This window comes from Bombina bombina, chromosome 3 (genome assembly GCF_027579735.1).
Source record: "Bombina bombina isolate aBomBom1 chromosome 3, aBomBom1.pri, whole genome shotgun sequence".
In the NCBI taxonomy this organism is placed as follows: domain Eukaryota; kingdom Metazoa; phylum Chordata; class Amphibia; order Anura; family Bombinatoridae; genus Bombina; species Bombina bombina.
Genome location: NC_069501.1, coordinates 946,703,570 through 946,730,863, shown reverse-complemented (window position 1 = coordinate 946,730,863; position 27,294 = coordinate 946,703,570). Strand labels below are relative to the sequence as shown.

At 42.4% G+C, this 27,294-nt stretch overlaps 1 protein-coding gene across 4 annotated transcripts in view; it reads right to left on the bottom strand.

Annotated features, from left to right (window-relative positions):
- Positions 1–27,294, bottom strand: part of AKAP11 (A-kinase anchoring protein 11) — a 323,323-nt gene that overhangs the window by 225,635 nt on the left and 70,394 nt on the right. For all 4 annotated transcript variants that reach the window (XM_053707970.1, XM_053707974.1, XM_053707972.1 and 1 more), the window contains exon 3: positions 16,413–16,529. In XM_053707970.1, the coding sequence (XP_053563945.1) occupies positions 16,413–16,529 (117 nt within the window). The remainder of the gene's footprint in view (positions 1–16,412; positions 16,530–27,294) is intronic.

Sequence of the window (27,294 nt, the reverse complement as noted above, 5' to 3'; positions counted from 1 at the left end):
CAGAGCGCTCTGCGCGCCTGTATGGCGAATCCGGAATTTTTAGCCGTAAGTTTGGTTAGATGTACTACGGCATCTGAAACAAACGCATTAGCTTGCTTAAGGGTTCTAACTTTGCTCAAGGCCTCATCCAACGGCTCTGTGCGAATCGCCTCTTCCAGAGACTCAAACCAGAATGCCGCTGCAGCCGTGACAGGCGCAATGCATACAAGAGGCTGCAATATAAAACCCTGTTGAACAAACATTTTCTTAAGATAACCCTCTAATTTTTTATCCATTGGATCTGAGAAAGCACAGCTATCCTCCACCGGGATAGTGGTACGCTTGGCTAACGTAGAAACTGCTCCCTCCACCTTAGGGACCGTCTGCCATAAGTCTCGTGTGGTGGCGTCTATAGGGAACATTTTTCTAAATATCGGGGGAGGGGAAAAAGGCACACCGGGTCTATCCCACTCCTTACTGATAATTTCTGTAAGTCTTTTTGGTATAGGAAAAACGTCAGTACACACCGGTACCGCATAGTATCTATCCAACCTATACAATTTCTCTGGAATTGCCACCGTGTCGCAATCATTCAGAGCCGCTAATACCTCCCCTAGTAACACACGGAGGTTCTCAAGCTTAAATTTAAAATTTGAAATTTCTGAATCCGGTCTCCCTGAATCAGAACCGTCACCGACAGAATGAAGCTCACCGTCCTCATGTTCTGCAAGTTGTGACGCAGTATCAGACATGGCTCTCGTGTCATCAGCGCGCTCTGTCCTTAACCCAGAGCTATCGCGTTTGCCCCTTAATTCGGGCATATTATATAATACTTCTTTCATAACATTAGCCATATCATGTAAAGTGATTTGTAAGGGCCTAGATGTACTAGGTGTCTCAATCCTACGCATCTCCCGAGCGGGAGACGCAGGTACTGACACGTGAGGAGAGTTAGGCGGCATAACTTCCCCCTCGTTGTCTGGTGATAGCTTCTTTATCGGTACAGATTGACTTTTATTCAAAGCAATATCAATACAATTGGTACACATCGTTCTATTGGGCTCCACATTGGCTTTTGAACATGATGAACAAACAGTTTCCTCTGAATTAGACATGTTTAAAACAGACTTAGCAATGAAACTAACAAGCTTGGAAATCACTTTCAATAAGTTTTCCAAGCAATATAAAAAACGCTGCAGCGCTTCAAAAATACAGATATAATTAAACAATTCTTAACAAGAAGTGTACTATTAGCAGAGGATTGCACCCATTAGCAAAAGGATGATTAACCCCTCGATACCCAAAACGGATAAAACAGATATCAATTAAGATTTAACGCTTTTAATCACAGTCAGCACACAGATCTGCTGTGACTGATTACCTCCCTCACAAATGAAATTTGCAGACCCCTGAGCTCTCTAGAGACGTCCTGGATCAAGGAGGAAGAAGCAGAAAGACTGTGCAATAATTTAACAAGGCGCTAAAACAAGGGCCCTCCCACTCCAATCACAACAGTGGGAGCCCTGATATTACGGTTTCCATGCAGAAAAATATGTTAGCCATGTGGAAAAAATCATGCCCAAAGCGATTTATCACCAAAGTACCTCACAAAAAACGAATAACATGCCAGTAAACGTTTTATTAAAAAACAACATTTTTCAATGTCATGCAAAGCTATCACTAAGCCTGCTACCAGTCGCTACCACTGCAGAGAAGGCTTAAGTATTATTTAACAGTATTTTCTCAGTCAAATTCTAGTCCCTAGAATATAACTCGACTGCGCATACATTTATCAGCCTGATACCAGTTGCTACTACTGCATTTAAGGCTGTACTTACATCATACGGTAACAGCAGTATTTTCTTAGTCAATTCCATTCCCAGAAAATAAAGTACCGCACATACCTCATTTGCGGAGGACCCCGCATGCTATTCCCAGTCTGAAGTTACCCCACTCCTCAGAATGTCGAGAACAGCCAGTGGATCTTAGTTACGCCTGCTAAGATCATAGATAAAAAACGCAGGCAGTTTCTTCTTCCAAATACTGCCTGAGATAGAAAAACAGCACACTCCGGTGCCATTTAAAATAACAAACTTTTGATTGAAGAATAGTTAAGTAAAAACTCCAGCTCCTCTCGCGACCTCCTTCTTTGTTGAGGGTTGCAAGAGAATGACTGGATATGACATGTGAGGGGAGGAGCTATATAGCAGCTCTGCTTGGGTGATCCTCTTGCAACTTCCTGTTGGGAAGGAGAATATATCCCGGATGGATGACCCGTGGACTGAACACACTTAACAAGAGAAAAGGGATACCCGTTCTCTCCCATTCCTTAGCAACGATCTCAGTAGCTCGATCTGGTACAGGAAAAACCTCCACCATGGAAGGTACATCAAAATATTTGTTTAGCTTACTGGATTTTTTAGGATCAACTACGACCGTGGTGTCGCTGTTGTCCAGAGTAGCTAAAAACTCCTTAAGTAACAGATGGAGATGTTCTAGCTTAAACCTGAAAAAACAGAATTTATGTTTACCTGATAAATTACTTTCTCCAACGGTGTGTCCGGTCCACGGCGTCATCCTTACTTGTGGGATATTCTCTTCCCCAACAGGAAATGGCAAAGAGCCCAGCAAAGCTGGTCACATGATCCCTCCTAGGCTCCGCCTACCCCAGTCATTCGACCGACGTTAAGGAGGAATATTTGCATAGGAGAAACCATATGTTACCGTGGTGACTGTAGTTAAAGAAAATAAATTATCAGACCTGATTAAAAAAACCAGGGCGGGCCGTGGACCGGACACACCGTTGGAGAAAGTAATTTATCAGGTAAACATAAATTCTGTTTTCTCCAACATAGGTGTGTCCGGTCCACGGCGTCATCCTTACTTGTGGGAACCAATACCAAAGCTTTAGGACACGGATGAAGGGAGGGAGCAAATCAGGTCACCTAAATGGAAGGCACCACGGCTTGCAAAACCTTTCTCCCAAAAATAGCCTCAGAAGAAGCAAAAGTATCAAATTTGTAAAATTTAGAAAAAGTGTGCAGTGAAGACCAAGTCGCTGCCTTACATATCTGATCAACAGAAGCCTCGTTCTTGAAGGCCCATGTGGAAGCCACAGCCCTAGTGGAGTGAGCTGTGATTCTTTCAGGAGACTGCCGTCCGGCAGTCTCATAAGCCAATCGGATAATGCTTTTAATCCAGAAGGAGAGAGAGGTAGAAGTTGCTTTTTGACCTCTCCGTTTACCAGAATAAACAACAAACAAAGACAAAGTTTGTCTGAAATCCTTAGTAGCTGCCAAGTAAAATTTGAGAGCACGAACTACATCCAAGTTGTGCAACAAACGTTCCTTCTTTGAAACTGGATTAGGACACAAAGAAGGCACAACTATCTCCTGGTTAATGTTTTTGTTAGAAACAACTTTTGGAAGAAAACCAGGTTTAGTACGCAAAACCACCTTATCTGCATGGAACACCAGATAAGGAGAAGAACACTGCAGAGCAGATAATTCTGAAACTCTTCTAGCAGAAGAAATTGCAACCAAAAACAAAACTTTCCAAGATAATAACTTAATATCAACGGAATGTAAGGGTTCAAACGGAACCCCCTGAAGAACTGAAAGAACTAGGTTGAGACTCCAAGGAGGAGTCAAAATTTTGTAAACAGGCTTGACTCTAACCAGAGCCTGAACAAAGGCTAGAACATCTGGCACAGCTGCCAGCTTTTTGTGAAGTAACACAGACAAGGCAGAAATCTGTCCCATCAAGGAACTTGCAGATAATCCTTTTTCCAATCCTTCTCGAAGGAAGGATAGACTCTTAGGAATCTTAACCTTGTCCCAAGGGAATCCTGCAGATTCACACCAACAGATATACCAAATAAAGTGGTAATTTTTCTGGTTACAGGCTTTCAGGCCTGAACAAGAGTATTAATAACAGAATCTGAGAACCCTCGCTTTGATAAGATCAAGCGTTCAATCTCCAAGCAGTCAGCTGGAGTGGGTCGAACGGACCTAGAACAAGAAGGTCTCGTCTCAAAGGTAGCTTCCATGGTGGAGCCGATGACATATTCACCAGATCTGCATACCAAGTCCTGCGTGGCCACGCAGGAGCTATCAAAATCACCGACGCCCTCTCCTGATTGATCCTGGCTACCAGCCTGGGGATGAGAGGAAACGGCGGGAACACATAAGCTAGTTTGAAGGTCCAAGGTGCTACTAGTGCATCCACTAGAGCCGCCTTGGGATCCCTGGATCTGTACCCGTAGTAAGGAACTCTGAAGTTCTGACGAGAGGCCATCAGATCCATGTCTGGAATGCCCCACGGTTGAGTGACTTGGGCAAAGATTTCCGGATGGAGTTCCCACTCCCCCGGATGCAATGTCTGACGACTCAGAAAATCCGCTTCCCAATTTTCCACTCCTGGGATGTGGATAGCAGACAGGTGGCAGGAGTGAGACTCCGCCCATAGAATGATGTTGGTCACTTCTTCCATCGCTAGGGAACTCCTTGTTCCCCCCTGATGGTTGATGTATGAACTTGGCCCTCGCTAACTGAGGCCAAGCTTTGAGAGCATTGAATATCGCTCTCAGTTCCAGAATATTTATCGGTAGAAGAGATTCTACCCGAGACCAAAGACCCTGAGCTTTCAGGGATCCCCAGACCGCGCCCCAGCCCATCAGACTGGCGTCGGTCGTGACAATGACCCACTCTGGTCTGCGGAAGGTCATCCCTTGTGACAGGGTGTCCAGGGACAGCCACCAACGGAAAGAGTCTCTGGTCCTCTGATTTACTTGTATCTTCGGAGACAAGTCTGAATAGTCCCCATTCCACTGACTGAGCATGAACAGTTGTAATGGTCTTAGATGAATGCGCACAAAAGGAACTATGTCCATTGCCGCTACCATCAAACCTATCACTTCCATGCACTGCGCTATGGAAGGAAGAGGAACGGAATGAAGTATCCGACAAGAGTCTAGAAGTTTTGTTTTTCTGGCTTCTGTCAGAAAAATCCTCATTTCTAAGGAGTCTATTATAGTTCCCAAGAAGGGAACCCTCGTTGACGGAGATAGAGAACTCTTTTCCACGTTCACTTTCCATCCGTGAGATCTGAGAAAGGCCAGGACAATGTCCGTGTGAGCCTTTACTTGAGGAAGGGACGACGCTCGAATCAGAATGTCGTCCAAGTAAGGTACTACAGCAATGCCCCTTGGTCTTAGCACCGCCAGAAGGGACCCTAGTACCTATGAGAAAATCCTTGAAATCCACCTTGGTCATGAATTGACCTTCCTGGATGGAAGGAAGAAGTGTTCGAATGGTTTCCATCTTGAACGATGGAACCTTGAGAAACTTGTTCAAGATCTTGAGATCTAAGATTGGTCTGAACGTTCCCTCTTTTTTGGGAACTATGAACAGATTGGAGTAGAACCCCATCCCTTGTTCTCCTAATGGAACAGGATGAATCACTCCCATTTTTAGCAGGTCTTCTACCCAATGTAAGAATGCCTGTCTTCTTATGTGGTCTGAAGACAACTGAGACCTGTGGAACCTCCCCCTTGGAGGAAACCCCTTGAACTCCAGAGAATAACCTTGGGAGACTATTTCTAGCGCCCAAGGATCCAGAACATCTCTTGCCCCAGCCTGAGCGAAGAGAGAGAGTCTGCCCCCCACCAGATCCGGTCCCGGATCGGGGGCCCGCATTTCATGCTGTCTTGGTAGCAGTGGCAGGTTTCCTGGCCTGCTTTCCTTTGTTCCAGCCTTGCATAGGTCTCCAGGCTGGATTGGCTTGAGAAGTATTACCTTCCTGCTTAGAGGACGTAGCCCTTGGGGCTGATCCGTTTCTGCGAAAGGGACGAAACTTAGGTTTATTTTTGGTCTTGAAAAGACCTATCCTGAGGAAGGGCGTGGCCCTTGCCCCCAGTGATATCAGAGATAATCTCTTTCAAGTCAGGGCCAAAGAGTGTTTTCCCCTTGAAAGGAATGTCAAGCAATTTGTTCTTGGAAGACGCATCCGCTGCCCAAGATTTTAACCAAAGCGCTCTGCGCCACAATAGCAAACCCAGAATTTTTTCGCCGCTAACCTAGCCAATTGCAAGGTGGCGTCTAGGGTGAAAGAATTAGCCAATTAAGAGCACGAATTCTGTCCATAATCTCCTCATAAGAAGAAGAATTACTAATAATCGCCTTTCCTAGCTCATCAAACTAGAAACACGCGGCTGCAGTGACAGGGACAATGCATGCAATTGGTTGTAGAAGGGAACCTTGCTGAACAAACATCTTTAGCAGACCTTCTAATTTTTTATCCATAGGATCTTGGAAAGCACAACTATCTTCTATGGGTATAGTGGCGCGCTTGTGTAGAGTAGAAACCGCCCCCTCGACCTTGGGGACTGTCTGCCATCAGTCCTTTCTGGGGTCGACTATAGGAAAACAATTTTATAAATATGGGGGGAGGTACTAAAGGTATACCGGGCCTGTCCCATTCTTTACTAACAATGTACGCCACCCGCTTGGATATAGGAAAAGCTTCGGGGGGCCCCGGGGCCTCTAAGAACTTTTCCATTTTACATAGTGGTTCTGGAATGACCAGATAATCACAATCATCCAAATTGGATAACACCTCCTTAAGCAGAGCGCGGAGATGTTCCAACTTAAATTTAAAAGTAATCACATCAGGTTCAGCTTGTTGAGAAATGTTTCCTGAATCTGAAATTTCTCCCTCAGACAAAACCTCCCTGGCCCCCTCAGACTGGTGTAGGGGCCCTTCAGAAACCATATCATCAGCGTTCTCATGCTCTACAGAATTTTCTAAAACAGAGCAGTCGCGCTTTCGCTGATAAGCGGGCATATTGGCTAAAATGTTTTTGATAGAATTATCCATTACAGCCGTTAAATGTTGCATAGTAAGGAGTATTGGCGCACTAGATGTACTAGGGGCCTCCTGTATGGGCAAGACTGGTGTAGACGAAGGAGGGGATGATGCAGTACCATGCTTACTCCCCTCACTTGAGGAATCATCTTGGGCATCATTTTTACTAAATTTTTTTATGACATAAAATACATATAGTTAAATGAGAAGGAACCTTGGTTTCCCCACGGTCAGAACACAATCTATCTGGTAGTTCAGACATGTTAAACAGGCATAAACTTGATAACAAAGCACAAAAAACGTTTTAAAATAAAACCGTTACTGTCACTTTAAATTTTAAACTAAACACACTTTATTACTGCAATTGCGAAAAAGTATGAAGGAATTGTTCAAAATTCACCAAAATTTCACCACAGTGTCTTAAAGCCTTAAAAGTATTGCACACCAAATTTGGAAGCTTTAACCCTTAAAATAACGGAACCGGAGCCGTTTTTATATTTAACCCCTTTACAGTCCCTGGAATCTGCTTTGCTGAGACCCAACCAAGCCCAAAGGGGAATACGATACCAAATGATGCCTTCAGAAAGACTTTTCTATGTATCAGAGCTCCACACACATGCAGCTGCATGCCATGCTGTCCTCAAAAACAAGTGCGCCATACCGGCGCGAAAATGAGGCTCTGACTATGATTAGGGAAAGCCCCTAAAGAATAAGGTGTCAAAAACAGTGCCTGCCGATATAATCATATCAAAATACCCAGAATAAATGATTCCTCAAGGCTAAATATGTGTTAATAATGAATCGATTTAGCCCAGAAAAAGTCTACAGTCTTAATAAGCCCTTGTGAAGCCCTTATTTACTATCTTAATAAACATGGCTTACCGGATCCCATAGGGAAAATGACAGCTTCCAGCATTACATCGTCTTGTTAGAATGTGTCATACCTCAAGCAGTAAGAGACTGCACACTGTTCCCCCAACTGAAGTTAATTGCTCTCAACAGTCCTGTGTGGAACAGCCATGGATTTTAGTTACGGTGCTAAAATCATTTTCCTCATACAAACAGAAATCTTCATCTCTTTTCTGTTTCTGAGTAAATAGTACATACCAGCACTATTTTAAAATAACAAACTCTTGATTGAATAATAAAAACTACAGTTAAACACTAAAAAACTCTAAGCCATCTCCGTGGAGATGTTGCCTGTACAACGGCAAAGAGAATGACTGGGGTAGGCGGAGCCTAGGAGGGATCATGTGACCAGCTTTGCTGGGCTCTTTGCCATTTCCTGTTGGGGAAGAGAATATCCCACAAGTAAGGATGACGCCGTGGACCGGACACACCTATGTTGGAGAAATATAACTTCAGTATCCGCAGGAGGAAATACACTGTCAGAATCTGAGATTTCACCCTCAGATGCTACCGAAGTATCCTTCTCCTCAGGCTTCTGGGAGGGCGCATTCGAAATAGCAACAACTCCGTCAGTAACCTCACTTACGGAATGTTTATTTTTCCTCTTGCGCTTTCCCTGCAGCATGGGAAAAGCAGACAATGCATCAGAAACCGCAGAGGAGGTGAGAGAAGCGATGTCTTGTAACGTAACTCTAGGAGGAGTTAGAGAGGAAGCGCAGGGCACTGCATGTGTGGGCGATAAAAGTTGGGACGCTTGAGGAGAAAGCTGCGGCATATATCGAACATTGTCAGACTCCTGAACAGCATCCGCCTTAGACAATGTTGGCTCAGAAGAAAGTCTATCTCTATAATTTAAAGTTCTCTCAATACATGAAGAACAGAAAGGGATTGGTGGTTCCACATTGGCATCAAAACATAAAGAACAAGTGACATTTTGAAGGGCCTCTTGGTCCATTCTGACCCACAATAGAACAAATTACCAAAAAAAAAGCTTAAATTATTTAATACAAATTAAAACAGAAAAAATGTTACTGTTTCTTTAAATTTAGTGCTACACAAATACTATTGATCACCTCTACACCTCAGCTTAGCTTTGCTGAGGTGCATACCTGCCCTGCCGACACCGGCTAGAATTCTCCTCAGCAAAAGATCCGGAACTCTGCCTGCACAACAATGAAATGCTGTCCAGTCCTAAAAACGCATGCCTTGAGCCCAAATATGCGTTATCCTGACAGACTGCTAATCCGGTCACTGGAAGTGAAGGCAAAAGTGTCGCGCAACATTTATGCTTACCTGATAAACTAATTTCTTCTATGGTACGACGAGTCCACAGATTCATCCTTTACTTGTGGGATATTATCCTCCTGCTAACAGGAAGTGTCAAAGAGCACCACAGCAGAGCTGTCTATATAGCTCCCCCTTAGCTCCACCCCCCCAGTCATTCGACCGAAGGTACAGGAAGAAAAAGGAGAAACTACAAGGTGCAGAGGTGACTGAAGTTTAAAATCAAAAAAATATAATCTGTCTTAAAATGACAGGGTGGGCCGTGGACTCGTCGTACCATAGAAGAAATGAATTTATCAGGTAAGCATAAATTTAATTTTCTTCTATAAGGTACGACAAACAGAAGGCACCACTGCTTGAAGAACTTTTCTCCCAAAAATAGCCTCCGAAGAAGCAAAAGTATCAAATTTGTAAAATTTGGAAGCGAAGACGAAGTCGCAGCCTTACAAATCTGTTCAACAGAAGCATCATTTTTAAAAGCCCAAGTGGAAGCCACCGCTCTAGTAGAGTGAGCTGTAATCCTTTCAGGAGGTTGCTGTCCAGCAGTCTCCTATGCCAAACGGATGATGCTTTTCAGCCAAAAAGAAAGAGAGGTAGCCGTAGCTTTTTGACCTCTACGTTTTCCAGAATAGACAACAAACAAAGAAGATGTTTGACGGAAATCTTTGGTTGCTTGCAAGTAAAACTTCAAAGCACGAACCACGTCCAAGTTGTGCAACAGACGCTTCTTCTTAGAGGAAGGATTAGGACACAGAGAAGGAACAACAATTTCTTGATTGATATTCCTATTAGTAACAACCTTAGGAAGGAATCCAGGTTTGGTACGCAAACCCACCTTATCAGCATGGAAAACAAGATAAGGCGAGTCGCATTGCAATGCAGATAGTTCAGAAACTCTTTGAGACGAAGAGATAGCAACTAAAAACAGAACTTTCCAAGATAGAAGCTTAATATCTATGGAATGCATAGGTTCAAATGGAACCCCTTGAAGAACTTTAAGAACTAAATTCAAACTCCATGGCGGAGCAACAGGTTTAAACACAGGCTTGATTATAACTAAAGCCTGACAGAACGACTGAACGTCTGGAACATCTGCCAGACGCTTGTGCAGTAGAATTGATAAAGCAGATATCTGTCCCTTTAAGGAACTAGCTGATAGCCCCTTCTCCAATCCTTCTTGGAGAAAGGACAAAATCCTAGGAATCCTGATCTTACTCCATGAGTAGCCTTTGGATTCGCACCAATAAAAATATTTACCCCATATCTTATGGTAAATTTTCCAAGTGACAGGCTTTCGAGCATGTATCTATGACCGACTCGGAGAAACCCCGCTTGGATAAAATCAAGCGTTCAATCTCCAAGCAGTCAGCCGCAGAGAAACTAGATTTGGATGCTGGAACGGACCTTGAATCAGAAGGTCCTGTCTCAGTGGCAGAGTCCATGGTAGAAGAGATGACATGTCCACCAGGTCTGCATACCAAGTCCTGCGTGGCCACACAGGTGCTATCAAAATCACAGAAACTCTCTCCTGTTTGATTCTGGCAATCAAACGAGGAAGGAGAGGAAATGGTGGAAACACATAAGCCAGGTTGAACGACCAGGGTACTGCTAGAGCATCTATCAGTACTGCCTGAGGATCCCTTGACCTGGACCCGTAACAAGGAAGTTTGGCGTTCTGACGAGACGCCATCAGATCCAATTCTGGTGTGCCCATTGCTGAATCAATTGTGCAAACACCTCCGTATGGAGTTCCCACTCCCCCGGATGAAAAGTCTGACGACTTAGAAAATCCACTTCCCAGTTCTCCACTCCTGGGATATAGATTGCTGGGGTGCAGTCTAGAATTCCCTGTGCTTTCAGGGAATTCTAGACTGCACCCCAGCCCAATAGGCTGGCGTCCGTCGTCACTATGACCCATGCTGGCCTGCGGAAACACATTCCCTGGGACAGATGATCCTGTGACAACCACCAAAGAAGAGAGTCTCTGGTCTCTTGATCCATATTTATCTGAGGAGATAAATCTGCATAATCCCCATTCCACTGTTTGAGCATGCATAGTTGCAGTGGTCTGAGATGCAAGCGAGCAAACGAAACTATGTCCATTGCCGCTACCGTTAGTCCGATTACCTCCATACACTGAGCCACTGACGGCCGAGGAAAAGAATGAAGAGCTCGGCAGGTGGTTAAAATCTTTGATTTCCTGACCTCCGTCAGAAAGATTTTCATGTCCACCGAATCTATCAGAGTTCCCAGGAATGGAACTCTTGTGAGAGGGATAAGTGAACTCTTTTTTACGTTCACCTTCCACCCGTGAGATCTTAGAAAAGCCAACACGATGTCCGTGTGAGACTTGGCTAGTCGACGCCTGAATTAAGATATCGTACAGATAAGGCGCCACTGCTATGCCCCGCGGCCTTAGAACCACCAGAAGGGACCCTAGCACCTTTGTGAAAATTCTGGGAGCTGTGGCCAACCCGAAGGGAAGAGCCACAAACTGGTAATGCTTGTCCAGAAAGGCGAACCTGAGGAACTGGTGATGATCTTTGTGGATAGGGATGTGTAGATACGCATCCTTTAAGTCCAAGGTGGTCATATATTGACCCTCCTGGATCATTGGTAAAATAGTCCGAATGGTCTCCATCTTGAAGGATGGGACTCTGAGGAATTTGTTTAGGATCTTGAGATCTAAAATTGGTCTGAAGGTTCCCTCTTTTTTGGGAACCACAAACAGATTGGAGTAGAACCCCTGCCCATGTTCTGTTTTCGGAACTGGGCAGATCACTCCCATGGTATATAGGTCTTCTACACAGCGTAAGAACGCCTCTCTTTTTGTCTGGTTTACAGACAATTGAGAAAGATGGAATCTCCCCCTTGGAGGAGAATCTTTGAAATCTAGAAGATACCCCTGGGTTACGATTTGTAAAGTCCAGGAGTCCTGAACGTCTCTTGCCCAAGCAAGTACTTGGCGTCGCTTGTGCGGGCGTTAATGGTTGTGACACTTGGGGAGAATTAGATAGCAAAACCTGATTCCCTTCTGACTGAGAATCAACCTGCGACATACTTTTAGTAGCTAAAATATGTTCTTTGCAATTTATTGACCTTTCAGTGCATGAGGGACACATTCTAAGTGGGGGTTCCACAATGGCTTCTAAACATATTGAACAATGACTTTCCTCAATGTCAGACATGTTGAACAGGCTAGTAATCACTACAAAGAAGCATGAAAACACTTTATTTAGTGAAAAAAAATAACAATCTTAAAAAAGCGGTACTGCGCCTTTAAGAGAAAAAAAGCATACACGTTCTGCAAAACTGCTTTAAAGGGACAGTCTACACCAGAATTTTTATTGTTTTTTTATTGTTTTAAAAGATAGCCAATCAGTGCCAGCTCCAAGATAACTTCTCGTGCACGAGCACAGTGTTATCTATATGAAATACGTGAACTAACACCCTCTAGTGGTGAAAAACTGTTAAAATGCAATCTGAAAGAGGTGGGCTTCAAGGTCTAAGAAATTAGCATATGAACCTCCTAGGTTAAGTTTTCAACTAAGAATACCAAGAGAACAAAGCAAAATTGGTGATAAAAGTAAATTGGAAAATTGTTTAAAATTACATGCTCTATCTGAATCATGAAAGTTTATTTTGGCCTAGACTGTCCCTTTAAAATGCACCAAATTTTTCAAATTTTTTATAGCAGACTCAATATGTGTAGTTAAGTTTGCCCCACAAGGAAATTTAACAATTAACCCTTTAATGTGCAAACCGGATTGAAATAAGGCCTAAATCCGGAAAAAAACGCCCCCAGCACCTTGCCACAGCCCTGCTGTGGCGCCTACCTGCCCTCAGGGATGGTAAATATGGGGTTAAAGCTTCGATTTGGCCCAAAACATCCACAAGGGCCCTCAGGAGTTGGAGCTTGCTGAGTGAAAACAACTGCGCATCTCACTCGATGTCTCTACAGCCTCAAAGAACCGCACCAGAGCGGTTTTAAACTAGCCATGTGGGTTCTGAGACCAAAAAATAAGCCAAGTATACCCTCAAAGTTTGCCCAAAAACCGTTATTGCCCACAAAACGTTAACAGCACTCCCAGTTCATAAAAACGTTTGCCCACAAACATTCAAAACTCAGTGTCAACCATTTTAGAATTATAAAATATTTTTATATATAATCTTATGCAAGCTTAATGCCTTTCTATCAGGGTCGTCTTTAATATTGACTGGACCCTGGGCAAAAATGTTCTTAGGCCCCGCCCCACCCCATGCAATTTCGCTCTCCACCCCAACATCCCAAAAAACAAGTAAATAAATTTATTTTATAATTGTTTTCAAAATTATTAGCCCAGCAGTGGATCATCCACTGCTGGGCTAATCATTTTAAAAAAATTATATAAATTGCAATATGTGAAACTGGACCTAAGCAGTATTAATAAGTAAATAAATATATAAATTCCTCCACTGTGGATTCATTTAATATTCTTTTGAATGTGATTCTGGTGTGAGGTTAGCTGGATAAAGAGATTTAGGGCAGCCAACAGGAGCAAAGCAAGTTAAAGACTGAGGAGGAAGCATGGAGGTGCAGACAAATATAAGTTTACTGACTGAAACAGCAGAACTGCTATGGGAAGCTGTAAAATCTGAGGCAGAGAGAAAACAAAAACTATAAAAATTAACCTTACATTATTGTGTGAAGTATTAGCATGACACTATACATCAGCCACAGCAGCACATGTCACTTCTTTGCTAGGAACAAGTTCCCTCTCACCCTGCGCTAGACAATGCTGCATGGGGAGGGGCGTGTGTGCTTCCCACTGACACCTTTCTACAAAGCACTGTTCCCCTAACAAACTTCAGTTAGTTGACCTTAGGGCCACAGCAGAAAGAGCAGGGCTAAGGGGACCAGCAGACTGGATGCTGTCTGCCCAAGGCTGCATGGATACAGTGTGAGATGTGTCATAGAGCCTCAAGACTGAAGAGAGCAGTGTAGGCAGCTGCAAATTCTCATGTGCCTGCCGCTCCAGCTGCCTGCTGCATGCGCCTACAGTCAGCCCTACCCAGAAACAATCCCCACCACAAGAGCAGTTACCTGGTAACAGTGGTAACCCCAGTAGGACCTTTCTGATGCAGTGGGAATGGCTGGATGCCGAGTTAGGGCTTTGCATTCAGTGCTGCACAGTGCACATCTAAAACAGCACATGGCAATAGCTTGGCATGTCACATGACACCGGCACGGTCTGGCACAGTTTTTAAAAAATATATATATAAGCAGAGTACTTTTGACTGTGACAGTATTATGACTGAATGTGTGTGTTCCCCATGTCACATCAGCAGTCTGGTATGAACCATAGGAATCTTGGGCCCCTCAACAGAGACTGGGCCCTGGGCAGCTGCCCCTTTTGCCCTGTGTTAAAGACGGCCATGCTTTCTATAGCTCTTAGGATTACTGCTTACCCTTACCCTCTTGGGGATACTGTCAGCCTTTCTGAAATACACAGTCTCTCCAGAAAAAATGACTGATCATACCTCACTGCTATAAAGCATGAAAACATTCCTCACACTGAAGTTTCTTGTACCCCTCAGCTTCTGTGGGAACAGCACTGGATCTTAGTTACAAATGCTAAGATCATCCTCCAGGCAGAAGTCTTCATCCATCTGCTGCCTGAGAGTAAATAGTACACACCGGTACCATTTAAAACAAAAAACTCTTGCTTGAAGAAATTAAAAACTAATATTTTATCACCTCTTTCACTTTACCCTACCTAGTACTTAGAGTAGGCAAAGAGAATGACTGGGGGGTGGAGCTAAGGAGGGAGCTATATAGACAGCTATGCTGTGGTGCTCTTTGCAGCTTCCGGTTAGCAGGAGGATAATATCCCACAAGTAAAGGATGAATCTGTGGACTCGTCGTACCTTATAGAAGAAACAAGTGCTTGAATAAGTACGCCGCAACACTATCAGAATGAGATACATTTATTTATTAATAAAAAATGGATTGTGGGGATGATTTGAACCCAAAATTGAAAGGTGACATTGTGTTACTACACCACAAACTGTCAGAAGAATTGGAGATATCTACACTCAAAATATGAAACTGCCTGTCAGAGTCCTGACTACACATTCCGGTTTCAGGTATCAAGGTATCTGAGAGAACTGTTCAACGACGATTAGATAAAGAGGGCCGGTTAGACAGAAACCCTGCTCAGAAACCATCCCCACAATCCATTTTTTTCTTAATATTCTTTACAGAGCTAGGTGATACACCTACAACTTCAGCAATTTTGTAATGATATATGTTTTTTGCCTTTAACTGGCCAACCATTTGACCCACTTTTTTATTTTTTATTAAACGACAAGTCACTGTGTTATATGTGGATACACGCTCTGTCGTTTGGCACCATTGACGTTACCATGACAACGTCGTGCCATGCGTCATCACGCTAGGTACGCTAACGTGTCTACGTGACGTCATTGCTCTCACCAGGGAGACGTGAGCGGATGTGTGGCGGTAAAATGGATTTCATCTTTTTCTTTAAAAGGGGCATGTTTTTAGATTATGTGTTTTTAAGTGTGTGTTTTGCATTTTTCTTGGATGCGGTATGACATTTGACAAAGGCACGATGCGGTGCCGAAACGTTATGTCTCTGTTTTAATATGGATCAATAAAATTTGTACTTTTATTATAAAGCCCAATGAGTGCCTGCATTTTTGGATAACATATATATATATATATATATATATATATATATATATATATATATATATATATATATAATATAAATAGATAGATAAATAGAGAGAGAGTCCAATGGTAAAGACAGCACTCACTGGATTTTATAAAACTTAACTTTTATTCAAAAACAAATAATAAATAGTCCCATGATGCTTTGGTGCCTGACTGGCAGCTTTATCAAATGGATTCACCCAGCATGCAGGTAGATGGATATCCTGGCATCTGGGAAGTCTGTGTGTGTGTGTGTGTGTGTATATATATATATATATATATATATATATATATATATATATATATATATATATATATATATATATAAATATAATTTTTTTATTTCATTTACCAATGTGTACTATGTATTACACTATTATATTTTGAGTTTATGGACTGTATACTGCTCTGACTTCTGAATATTATATATACAGTATATTTAAAACCACGGAAGGGGACTGCACTCTCATACCGGACCGGGTACACATTTTAGGGTCCCAGGTATTGGAAAGGACCTTGACGTGGTATCTGGGCTTTTCCCATTTGGACAGATGCGGTAACTAACCTTTCCATTTTTGCTTTTTAATCTTAGCTGAGAGCTTGTAAGTGAGTGCTGGACTTTCGCTGTGTGTTATATTTAAAACCATATATAACAAACCTCAGTAACACTTCTTTTCATCCCATCATTTACACACTCGCTGGCTGAGATACTGCAAAGTTCCTTCCGGCTTTGTAGCAATGACTTCACAGAGTTCAGTAAATTTTCACTAAAATTCTGGAAGAAAAATAAAACAACATTAAGTTGAAAGGACTAGTCAGAGAACTTCATGTTTTTTCTTTTGGTTATATGAATATGCAATAATGAAATAGCCTCAATATGCTAATATAGTTATAAACATTGCATATGGCTATGGTTTATAAATATTACTGGAATATTTCAATACTAAACTATTCGCTTAAAAATTATGGATCTAAAACTTTTATAACTGACAGATCTAAACAAGACATTCAAAATTATTTAAATTGACATATACTTAAAGTGAAGGTAAATTTTCATGTGAAAGTGCCCGTTTTTTAAAACAACTATTAAAAACAGGGGCACTTTCAATTATGAAAATTGACATTGCACCGGATTTTAAAAATACTTACCTTTTTCTTCTGAAACGCCGGATCGCGGTTCTGAAACAATGCCTCGTCTGCTTCTTCCTGGTTAACTTACCCAGCAATGACGAAACCGGCTCCCTCCAATCACGGTGTTGCCTCAGGCAATAATTCCCCCGGGGGGAAGCCGTGATTGGATGATGCCGGAATTGTCATTGCTGACGTATGAAGAGGGTTGCGATGGGCTGGTGAAGCGATGGAGTGGCTTCAAGAAGAAAAGGTAAGTATATTTTAAGAAAACAGGTGAAATGTAAACTTTCATGAATGAAAGTGCCCCTATTTTTAATAGTATTTTTAAAAACCGGGCACTCATTCTTGAAAGTTTACCTTCACTTTAAAGGGACATGAAACCCCAAATTTTACTTTCATTATTCAGATGGATAATACAATTTTAAAAAAGTTTTCTTCTTACGTCTATAATCAAATGTGCTTTGTTTTCATGTTATTCTTTGTTGAAGAGATACCTAGGTAAATAGCATGCACGTGCCTGAAGCACTACATGACAGGAAATAGTGATGCCATCTAGTGCTATTGCTAATGTATAACATTGTTGCAAAACTGCTGCCATATACTGCTGTTGACACATGCACACTCCTGAACTTACATCCCTGCTGTTCAACAAAGGATAACAAGAAAACAAAGAAAATGTGTTAATAGAAGCAAATTGAAAAAACGTTTAAAATTGTATGTTCTATCTGAATCATGAAAGAAAAATATTGTCGCTTTAAAAAATCTCCAGGCAAGATCGTCTGCATAGAGAGTTCATTTGTCAATACTTTTTTTTCTGACCACAACAGCAGTAATGAGCAACAATTAACCGTCTCAGTAATAGTGTTTTGGGGATATTATAGAAGGATTCTATAAGGCTTTTTTTTTGCTCTGAAGTAAATAAATGAGGCCACATGGGAAGCCTCCCCAGATCTGTATGTACCTTCCTCATTGATCTTCAGTCATAATGACAGGCTTCACTAAAAGACTAGGTTCTGACAGAGAGAGTAGATTGCCAGACACTAGTAGTGTATATACATACAAAGGTAATAAAAAAGCTACTTGGCCTTCATTGTTTAAACATTCATGCTAAATAACTTTATTACAAAAAAAAATAAAGGCAACTAGTCCAACCAGACTGTATACACACACACACACACAATACATACACATATACACACACACACACACACACAATACATACACACCATACACACACACCATACACACACACACAATACATACACACCATACACACACACAATACATACACACCATACACACACACCATACACACACACCCACATATATATATATATATATATATATATATATATATATATATATATATATATATATATATATATATATATATATATATACACACACACACATATATACACACACATATACACACACACATATACACACACACACACACATACATACACTGTTAAAAGTAGCTTTAACTCAGTACTGTGTTAATTAATATCCATGAATAATTATAGTAAGTCAGAATAACATTCTCTGACAGTTACTTGTCAAGTGGAAATATATAATAAACCTCACATAAGGTATTACCACTCTTTGTTGTATCAGGAAGTTTGATTTTTAAACCTCACTTATAATAATATGAGTTGCGCACACTGAATAGTGTTCTTATATAAAGCAGAAAATGTATATCAGGATATATAATATTTAGTTATACTGATAACAATAGCAGTTCGATTAAAGAGTAACTGATGTATCTTTAGAACATAAATAGTGCTATTAATATAAAGCTTAGTGATTCGCTTTTCAGCTTGTCATAATTTGTTTGGATAGCCAACACTGAATAATATCTTTACATACAACAGTATTAATACAAATGAAAATGTATTTAGTTATACTGCTAGTAAGAGCGGTAAAGTTGAGAGGCTCTTTAGGAAAAATAATGCCATGGCAGGAATATGTGAGCAGCAGACCAGAATAAGGTAACGTATGGCTGAAAAAAATTGCTCCTTTATATTATAATATTTATAGTGAGTCAGGGTAACACTAATGCCTTAGTATAATAACATTACTATTAAGTGGAAATCGATCATAACCCTTACATAAAGTACTGCCACAAATCTAACTAACCGGCAAGTAAATTTTCCAGCTTAGTATAAAACCTAAACTTAATAAAGTTTCTGCTAGATGCTTCTGCTACACCAGGGTTAATTGCCGGTAAAGTATATTGAGAGTCACTTTAACCGCTAATAGTGACCACTAAAAGGTCTTATAACAAATTTCTCCTGAAAGGGCTAAAAAGCCGGTACTAAAATATATAAAGAAGTCAGAGCAACACAATACAATGCTGAGCTAAAAAAAGCCTCTTCTATAGCGGGGGCTTAAGTTAACGTTATATTGTCTGCCAATTGAAATAAGATCAATATCATAAGTAAAGTAGAGTAAGCGAAATTATAAAAGAGGTACTATGACCTCGTGAACTATAAATATTCATGGATATTAATTAACAAGACTCTCTTCTAGTTTTAAAAGCTTCAAGTGCTCCCTAAAGACTCTACTGTTCAGGTACGCATACAACCTACGATAACCTTTCCTAATACCAGTTCCTCTCCTCCACTGCAATCCCCTGAACCCTCTTAGCATGTAAGCCTAAAAGTACAGCTGTTTGTAGATCACCTTCTTAAGAGCCGACTACAACAGTGCAACTCTTGGCAGGGCCCTCTACCCTATAATTGTTTTGTTGTACTCCCCCTTTGTTTATAGCGCTGCGGAATCTGTTGGCGCTCTACAAATAACCGATAATAATAACAACACAGTACTGAGTTCAAGCTACTTTTAACAGTGTGTGTGTGTATACATTCCGGTTGGACTACTATTTGCCTTCATTTTTTTTTTTTTCTTCAAATAAAGTTATTTAGCATGAATGCTTTAAACACTGAAGGCCAAGTACCTTTTTTCTTTTTCTTACCTTTACCTTTGTATGTATATACACTACTAGTGTCTGGTAATCTACTCTCTCTGCAAATCTACTTGCATCTTTGTACATAAACGTGTATATCATTGCCTAAGACTCTAAAATTCTAGGGTTAGCCAATATAAAGCACGGATACGTTAACCCTTGCATTTTGATACAAATAAGGTATAATTATCCTTCGTCACCCCCTTTTTTCTTAGGTTCTGAAAGAGTATTTAAATCTTTGAAAACTGTAGAGTCTGATTGAGTTGACCAGAAAAGGTGAACCAACAAGAGAAGCCTAAAAACAGGAGTAAAAGGTGTGGATGAAAGGAAAGGCTACAGAAAAGAGAGAAATGTAGGGATAAGGCAAGAAATGTATGGTGGGGTGCAATGCTGTAGAGGGCCTTTCAGTCTATGGAGATTCTAGGTGTTAATATTCTGTTAGAAGTAGAAATCAAAGTTCAATTGTGGACATACTGTGCTGATTTTGAGGTGGTGGGAAGAGTTATGAGACAATCTAATGATTTAGAAGGGATGAGGATAGGTTGGGAGAAGAGAAAATGATTTGGGTATTGACAGCCTAGAGATGGTACTGGAAACAAAATAAGGTGGTGCGTTTTCCATATGAAGATGAACAAAGAGAAAAAAGTGAGAAAAGAAACAGCGCACCTTCGACTCATGTTTATAATTCAGTTGCAAATAAGCGCAAACAAACAACTGCACTTACTAAAAACAAGTATGAAAATTCAAATGAGATTACTTGGAATCATTTCAAAGTTCTCAAATAGTCCCCTTCAGTGCCTCTAAGCTCAATAACTCCGGCGTTAACGTAGTGTACTGAATTTTTTGTAGTCAGCTGTTGTGTCTCAAGTATGGATCTACTTAGTGGCCACAAAACCTCTACACCAGGGCCGTAAAGATTTTGTGCTAGGGAGAGATAATAGTTGATGGACAATTCGGCCCTCCATAAGAAAATGAGTTAGACACCCCTGGTCTACACATTTCACCTGCACTACAAGCTTTCCCTTTTTCCTACTAATCAGCTCTTTATATTTTAAACAAAATGTCATCTAGTGGCCTATGAACATATAATGAAATTTCTATATTAAAAGGGACATGAAAATATAAATGATGCTTACCTGATAATTTCATTTCCATCATGGGGAGGAGAGTCCACAGCTTCATTCATTACTTGTGGGAAATAAGAAACTGGCCACCAGGAGGAGGCAAAGACACCACAGCCAAAGGACTTAAATACCTCCCCCACTTCCCTCATCCCCCAGTCATTCTGCCGAGGGAACAAGCAATAGTAGGAGAAATATCTGGGTCTAAACGGTGCCAGAAGAACAAATTAAATTTAGGCCTGCCCACCGGAGCAATGGGCGGGAGCTATGGACTCTCCTCCCCACGCTGGAAATTAAATCATCAGGTAAGCATAATTTATTTTTTCCATCTAAAGGGGAGGAGAGTCCACGGCTTCATTCATTACTTGTGGGAATACCCAAGCTCTAGAGGACACTGAATGAAAATGGGAGGGCAAAAATGCGGACCCTAATCTGAGGGCATCACAGCCTGTAAAACCTCTTTCCCAAAAACTGCTTCCGCTGAAGCAAAAACGTAAAATTTGTAAAATTTAGTAAAAGTATGTAAGGACCAGGTAGCCACGTTACAAATCTGCTCAATAGAAGCCTCATTTTTGAAGGCCCAAGAAGAAGCCACAGCATCTAGTAGAATGAGCGGTGATCCTCTGAGGAGGCTTATGTCCCGCTGTCTCATAGGCCAAGCGGATCATGCTCCTCAACCAAAAGGACAAAAAAGTTACAGAGGCTTTCTGCCCCTTGCGCTTCCCTGAATACACCACAAAAAGAGATGTAGTCTGTCTGAAATCCTTCGTAGCCTGATAAAAAGAACTTCAAAGCTCGAACCACATCCAAATTATGAAGTAACCGCTCCTAAGGAGAAGAGAGGTTAGGACACAAAGAAAGAACAACGATTTCCCGATTGATGTTACGGTTAGACACAACCTTAAGAAGAAATCCCAAAACAGTACGAAGAACAACCTTATCAGCATGAAAAACCAGATAAGGGGGTTCACATTGCAAGGCCGCCAACGCAATAGCCAACAAAAAAAGAACCTTCCAAGAAAGAATTTTAATGTCCACAGAGTGCATAGGTTCAAAAAGAACCCTCTGCAACACCCTTAGAACCAAGTTCAAGCACCAAGGAGGAGCAGGCTGTCTAAAAACAGGCCTGATTCTAGACAAGGCCTGAACAAAAGACTGAATATCAGGAAGCTCAGCAAGCCTCTTGTGTAACAGAACAGATAATGCAGAAATCTGTCCCTTCAAGTAACTGGCTGCAAGCCCCTTCTCCAGTCCATCCTAGAGAAAGGACAGGATCCTGGATACCTTAACCTTGTGCCAAGGATATCCCTGCTTCTCATACCAGGACAAGTAAGTCCTCCACACCTTATGATAGATGCGACGAGTGACTGGCTTCCTGGCCTGAACAAGAGTATCAATCACTCTCTCAGAAAACCCTCTCTTGGCCAAGACTAAGCGTTCAATCTCCACGCAGTCAGCCTCAGAGAATCTAGATTTTGATGTTGAAAGGGACACTGTACCAACAGATCCCTGCGACAGGGTAACCTCCATGGAGGAGACAATGACCTCCCCTCCAGATCCGCGAACCACGTCCTCCGCGGCCACGACAGAACAATCAGAATAGCCAAACTTGCTCCTGCTTGATGCTGGCCACTACACGAGGTAGAAGTGGCAACAGTGGAATAATGTAAACTAGGCTGAAGCCCCAAGGTACCGCCAAGGCATCTATCAGCTCTGCCTGGGGATCCCTGGACCGCAACCCGTATCTGGGTAGCTTGCAATTGAGTCTGTATGCCATGAGATCTATTCCCGGCGTCCCCATTTGTGACAAATCTCTGCAAACACCTCGGGGTGGAGAGACCATTCCCCCGGATGCAAGGATTGTCTGCTGAGAAAATCCGCTTCCCAGTTGTCCACACCCGGAATGTGGATTGCTGAGAGCGAGCAGCCGTGAGACTCTGCCCATTCCAATATCCGAGAAACCTCCCTCATCAATAGGGAGCTTCTTGTCCCCCCGATGGTTGATGTAAGCCACTGTGGTAATGTCTGTCTGGAATCTGATGAAGCTGAACGACCTCAGAAGAGGCCATGCCTTCAGAGCATTGTAGATCGCTCGAAGTTCCATAATATTGATCGGGAGGAGAGACTCCTCTCGAGACCATTTTCCCTGTGCCATCCTGGCACCCCAAACAGCTCCCTATCCTGACAGACTGGCGTCCGTGGTCACAATCTCCCCGGACTGTCTCAGGAAGGATGTCCCTTGAGACAGTTGTTCCGGATGGATCCACCAAGAAAGAGAGCCCCTCGTCCAGAGAAATCTGTTGGGATAGGTCTGTATGATCGCCACTGTCTCAACTGAAGAGGTCTGAGATGGAACCTGGCGAGTGGAATGACATCTATGCTGGACACCATGACACCATGGAGTAGGACTGAAGGGCAAGACAAGTGGACGCAATCTTCCTGCGTCGCTGATCTGTGAGAAATATCCCCATGGATATAGAATCTATTATCGTTCCCAGGAACTCCAGCCTGTTGCTGGGAATCAGGGAGCTCTTTCCTGAGTTTATCTTCCAACCATGAGATTGGAGCAAAAGAAGAAGGGCCCTCGAGTGATCTTTTGTGAGACTGAACGACAGCGCCTGGACTAGGATATCCACCAGATAAGGCGCCACAGCAATGCCTCTGGATCTGGCTACTGCAAGCAGTGCTCCCAGAACCTTTGTGAAGACTCTCTGGGCCGTCGCCAGACCAAAGGGAAGGGACACAAACTGGAATGTTGGTCCAGAAATGCAAATCTCAGGAACCTGAAGTGATCCCTGTGAATTGGCACATGAAGGTAGGCATCCTTCAAGTCTATTGTCGTCATGAACTGACCCTCTTGAACTAGGGGCAGAATAGATCTGATTGTTTCAATTTTGAACAATGGAAAAGCTAGAAACTTGTTTAAACATTTTAGGTCTAGAATCAGGCGGAACGTGCCCTCCTTTCTTGGGACCACGAAAAGGTTTGAATAGTACCCTTGACCCCTTTCTGCTCGGGGTACTGGTACGATAACTCAGAGAGAAGAGAGATCCCTCACACATTCTAGAAAGGCTTCTCTCTTTTCTAGTCTGGAAGACAGGTTTGACAGGAGGAATCTGCCCCTGGGAGGATGAGTTCTGAACCCTATCCTGTATTCTTGGGCAACAACCTCCAGAACCCAAGGGTCCTGAACATCCTGCAACCAGGCCTCTGAGAAGAGAGATAATCTGCCCCCTACTTGGTCCAGGGACCGGTCGGGGGCCGCCCCTTCATGCCAACTTTGTTTCGGCGGGCTTCTTGTTCTGCTTGGACTTGATCCAAGACTGAGCTGGTTTCCAAGCACCCTTGGACTGATCCGCTTTCGCTACAGGCTGCTGGCATTGGGCCTTGTCCATACAAAAGAGACAAAAGTAGATCCCTTAGGTTTAACCTTCTTATCATGCGGTAGGAAAGCACCCTTGCCCCCTGTCACCGTGGATATGATCAAGTCCAATAATGGACCGAACATGATCTTTCTTTGAAAGGGAAGGGAAAACAGTCTGGACTTAGAGATCATGTCCGCAGACCATGACTTTAGCCACAGAGCCCTGCAGGCTAGTACAGAAAAAGCCTGAAAACTTAGCATTGAGGCGAATAATTTGCATATTGGCATCACAAATAAAAGAATTAGCTACCCTCAAGGCTTTAATTCTCTCCTGTATCTCGTTGAGGGGAGTCTCCCTCTCGACCATGTCGGACAGAGATTCGGACCAATATATTGCATCTCCGGCAACCACAGCTACCACCGCTGCCTGGCTGAAAAACAAACCCTGTATATTGAAACATTCCTCTTAACATGTTTTCTAACTTTTATCCATGGGCTCTTTAAACGACGAACTATCCTCAAGAGGAATCGTCGTCCGCTTCGCGAGCATAGAGATAGCACCATCTACCTTAGGGACGGTCACCTATAGCTCGAGCTCAGAGTCCAGAACGGGGAACAGTTTCTTAAAAGGAAGAATAAGGGGAAAAGGAAGAATCTAATTTCTCCTATTCATTCTTAATAATGTTAGCCATCTTAACAGGAACCGGGTAGGTCTGAGGTACCAACCTGTCCTCATACACTATTTCAAGCTTAGGAATCGAGGGCTCCTCCGGTAGTTTCGGTACCGGAACCTCGAGAGTAGCAAGCACCCGCATCAGCAAAAAGTACACATTTTCCATCCTAAACCTAAAGTCAGGCTCCTCTGCAGACTTAAGAGACCACTGTCTGACCCAGAAGGAACTTCCTCCGAAGAGTCAGAGTCGTCCTCGTCAGCGGATAACCTTTCCGAGATATCCATAGGAGTATATGACTCCTGGGCCGGATCGCCATATTTGACCCTACGCTTGCACTTAGCAGAACGTAGTAAGGCACTAATCACCTTAGAGACCACTGTTTGCAGTTGATCCGCAAAGTCTGGCAGCCAACGGATTTCCCCCGAAGGAGAAATAGACATGCCCTGGGACGCTGCATGTGTACTCAGAGATGAATTTAGGGGACGCGCCTCACGAGATGGGGAGCCCTCAGGAGGTGGATGGCTCAGTAGTAATAGACATTCTTTTCTTTCGAGAAGTCGAGACCTTATCAAGGCAAGGGGAACATAATTGAGCAGGCGGATCTACCGGAACCACTTCACAATAAACACAGATACGAGACTTAGTTAAAGAGGGAGTACCCTCTAACGTGTCAGAGTCCTCCATATCTTGTGGCTTTATAACGGACTAGTTATAAAATATAAACAACGGCACCTTTATAACCTCCAATGGCCGGGGCACTTACCACCTCCTAGGACCCGGACCACAGAAACCGTTATGTCTCCTGCACCATGAGTCACGCAAGGAAGTAGATTAGGCCACACCTGGTCAGAAGGAATGCCTCGCAGGACCACCCCTGCACTAGGGAGAAAAACACACCAAAAAAGCTGCGCAAATACTCCCAGAAGAAGACTAAAGTTCACCCATGTCCAGAGCCTCATCTCACACATCTCACAGCAATGACACAAACAATATTATGTATACACACCCCCTGTTGAAAAATCCCCTTACTAGGGATACTTAACCTTGATTCTATAACGATAAGAGGCATCACCCTGTGACCCTGTCTTCTGCGTTCTCATTATGTGTCTAAAAATGAAACGATATTACCAGAATCTATGCCGTGGAACAGGAACACAACCTCTCAAGTGTGACAGTGTAGTAGCATCGCTCCTGACATGGACTTGAGTGTAGGAATTAGGCAGCGAAACTCGTCAACGCTGATTGCTTATGGAGCTGTTAAAAAGAGTCGGGATGGTTTCGCAGAAAGACTCTCCCTGCATCTCCAGACTCTAAAATTCACCCAAGCTCTCACTGAGAGGCTGACATGACTACTTAAAACTCCAGTCCCATTCCGAAGAGTTTTTCCCTCCATAAGAGACTACTCCGAATCTTCCGACACTTCTCTGCCAACCTTCTGTGACGAAAGGCAAAGAATGACTGGGGGATGAAGGAAGTGGGGGAGGTATTTAAGCCTTTGGCTGGGGTGTCTTTGCCTCCTCCTGGTGGCCAGGTTCTTATTTCCCACAAGTAATAAATGAAGCCGTGAACTCTCCTCCTCTTTGGATGGAAACAGAAATTATTATTTTTGTGTGTGTGTGTGATTCATATAGTGCATCTATTTTTAAACAACTTACCAATTTACTTCTATTATCAATGTTGCTTTGTTCAGTATGTATCCTTTATTGAAAGAGAAGAGCAGCAATGCACTTCTGAGAGCTATCTGAACACATCGGTAAGCCAATGAAAAGACACATATATGTGCAGGCACCAATCAGCAGCTAGCTCCTGAGCCTACCTAGGTATGATTTTCAACAAATGATGCCAAGAGAAGTAAGCAGATTAAATAATAGAAGTTAACTGGAAAATTGTTTAAAATTGTATGCTCTGTCTGAATCATGAAATAATTTTTTGGGGGTTTCATGTCCCTGTAAAATTACAATATTAAGAATTATTAAATCAATGGTAAAGTGTGTCAATGTGCATTTCAGCATTTGAAGGTACAGGTAGCCCTCAGTTTACGCCGGGGTTAGGTTCCAGAAGGAATGATTGTAAATCGAAACCGTTGTAAATTGAAACCCAGTTTATAATGTAAGTCAATGGGAAGTGAGGGAGATAGGATCCAGGCCTCTCTCAAAATTGTCATAAGTAACACCTAATACATTACTTTTAAAGCTTTGAAATGAAGAGTTTAAATGCTAAACAGCATTATAAACCCAATACAATAATCACACAAAACAGAATATATACTTAAACTAAGTTAA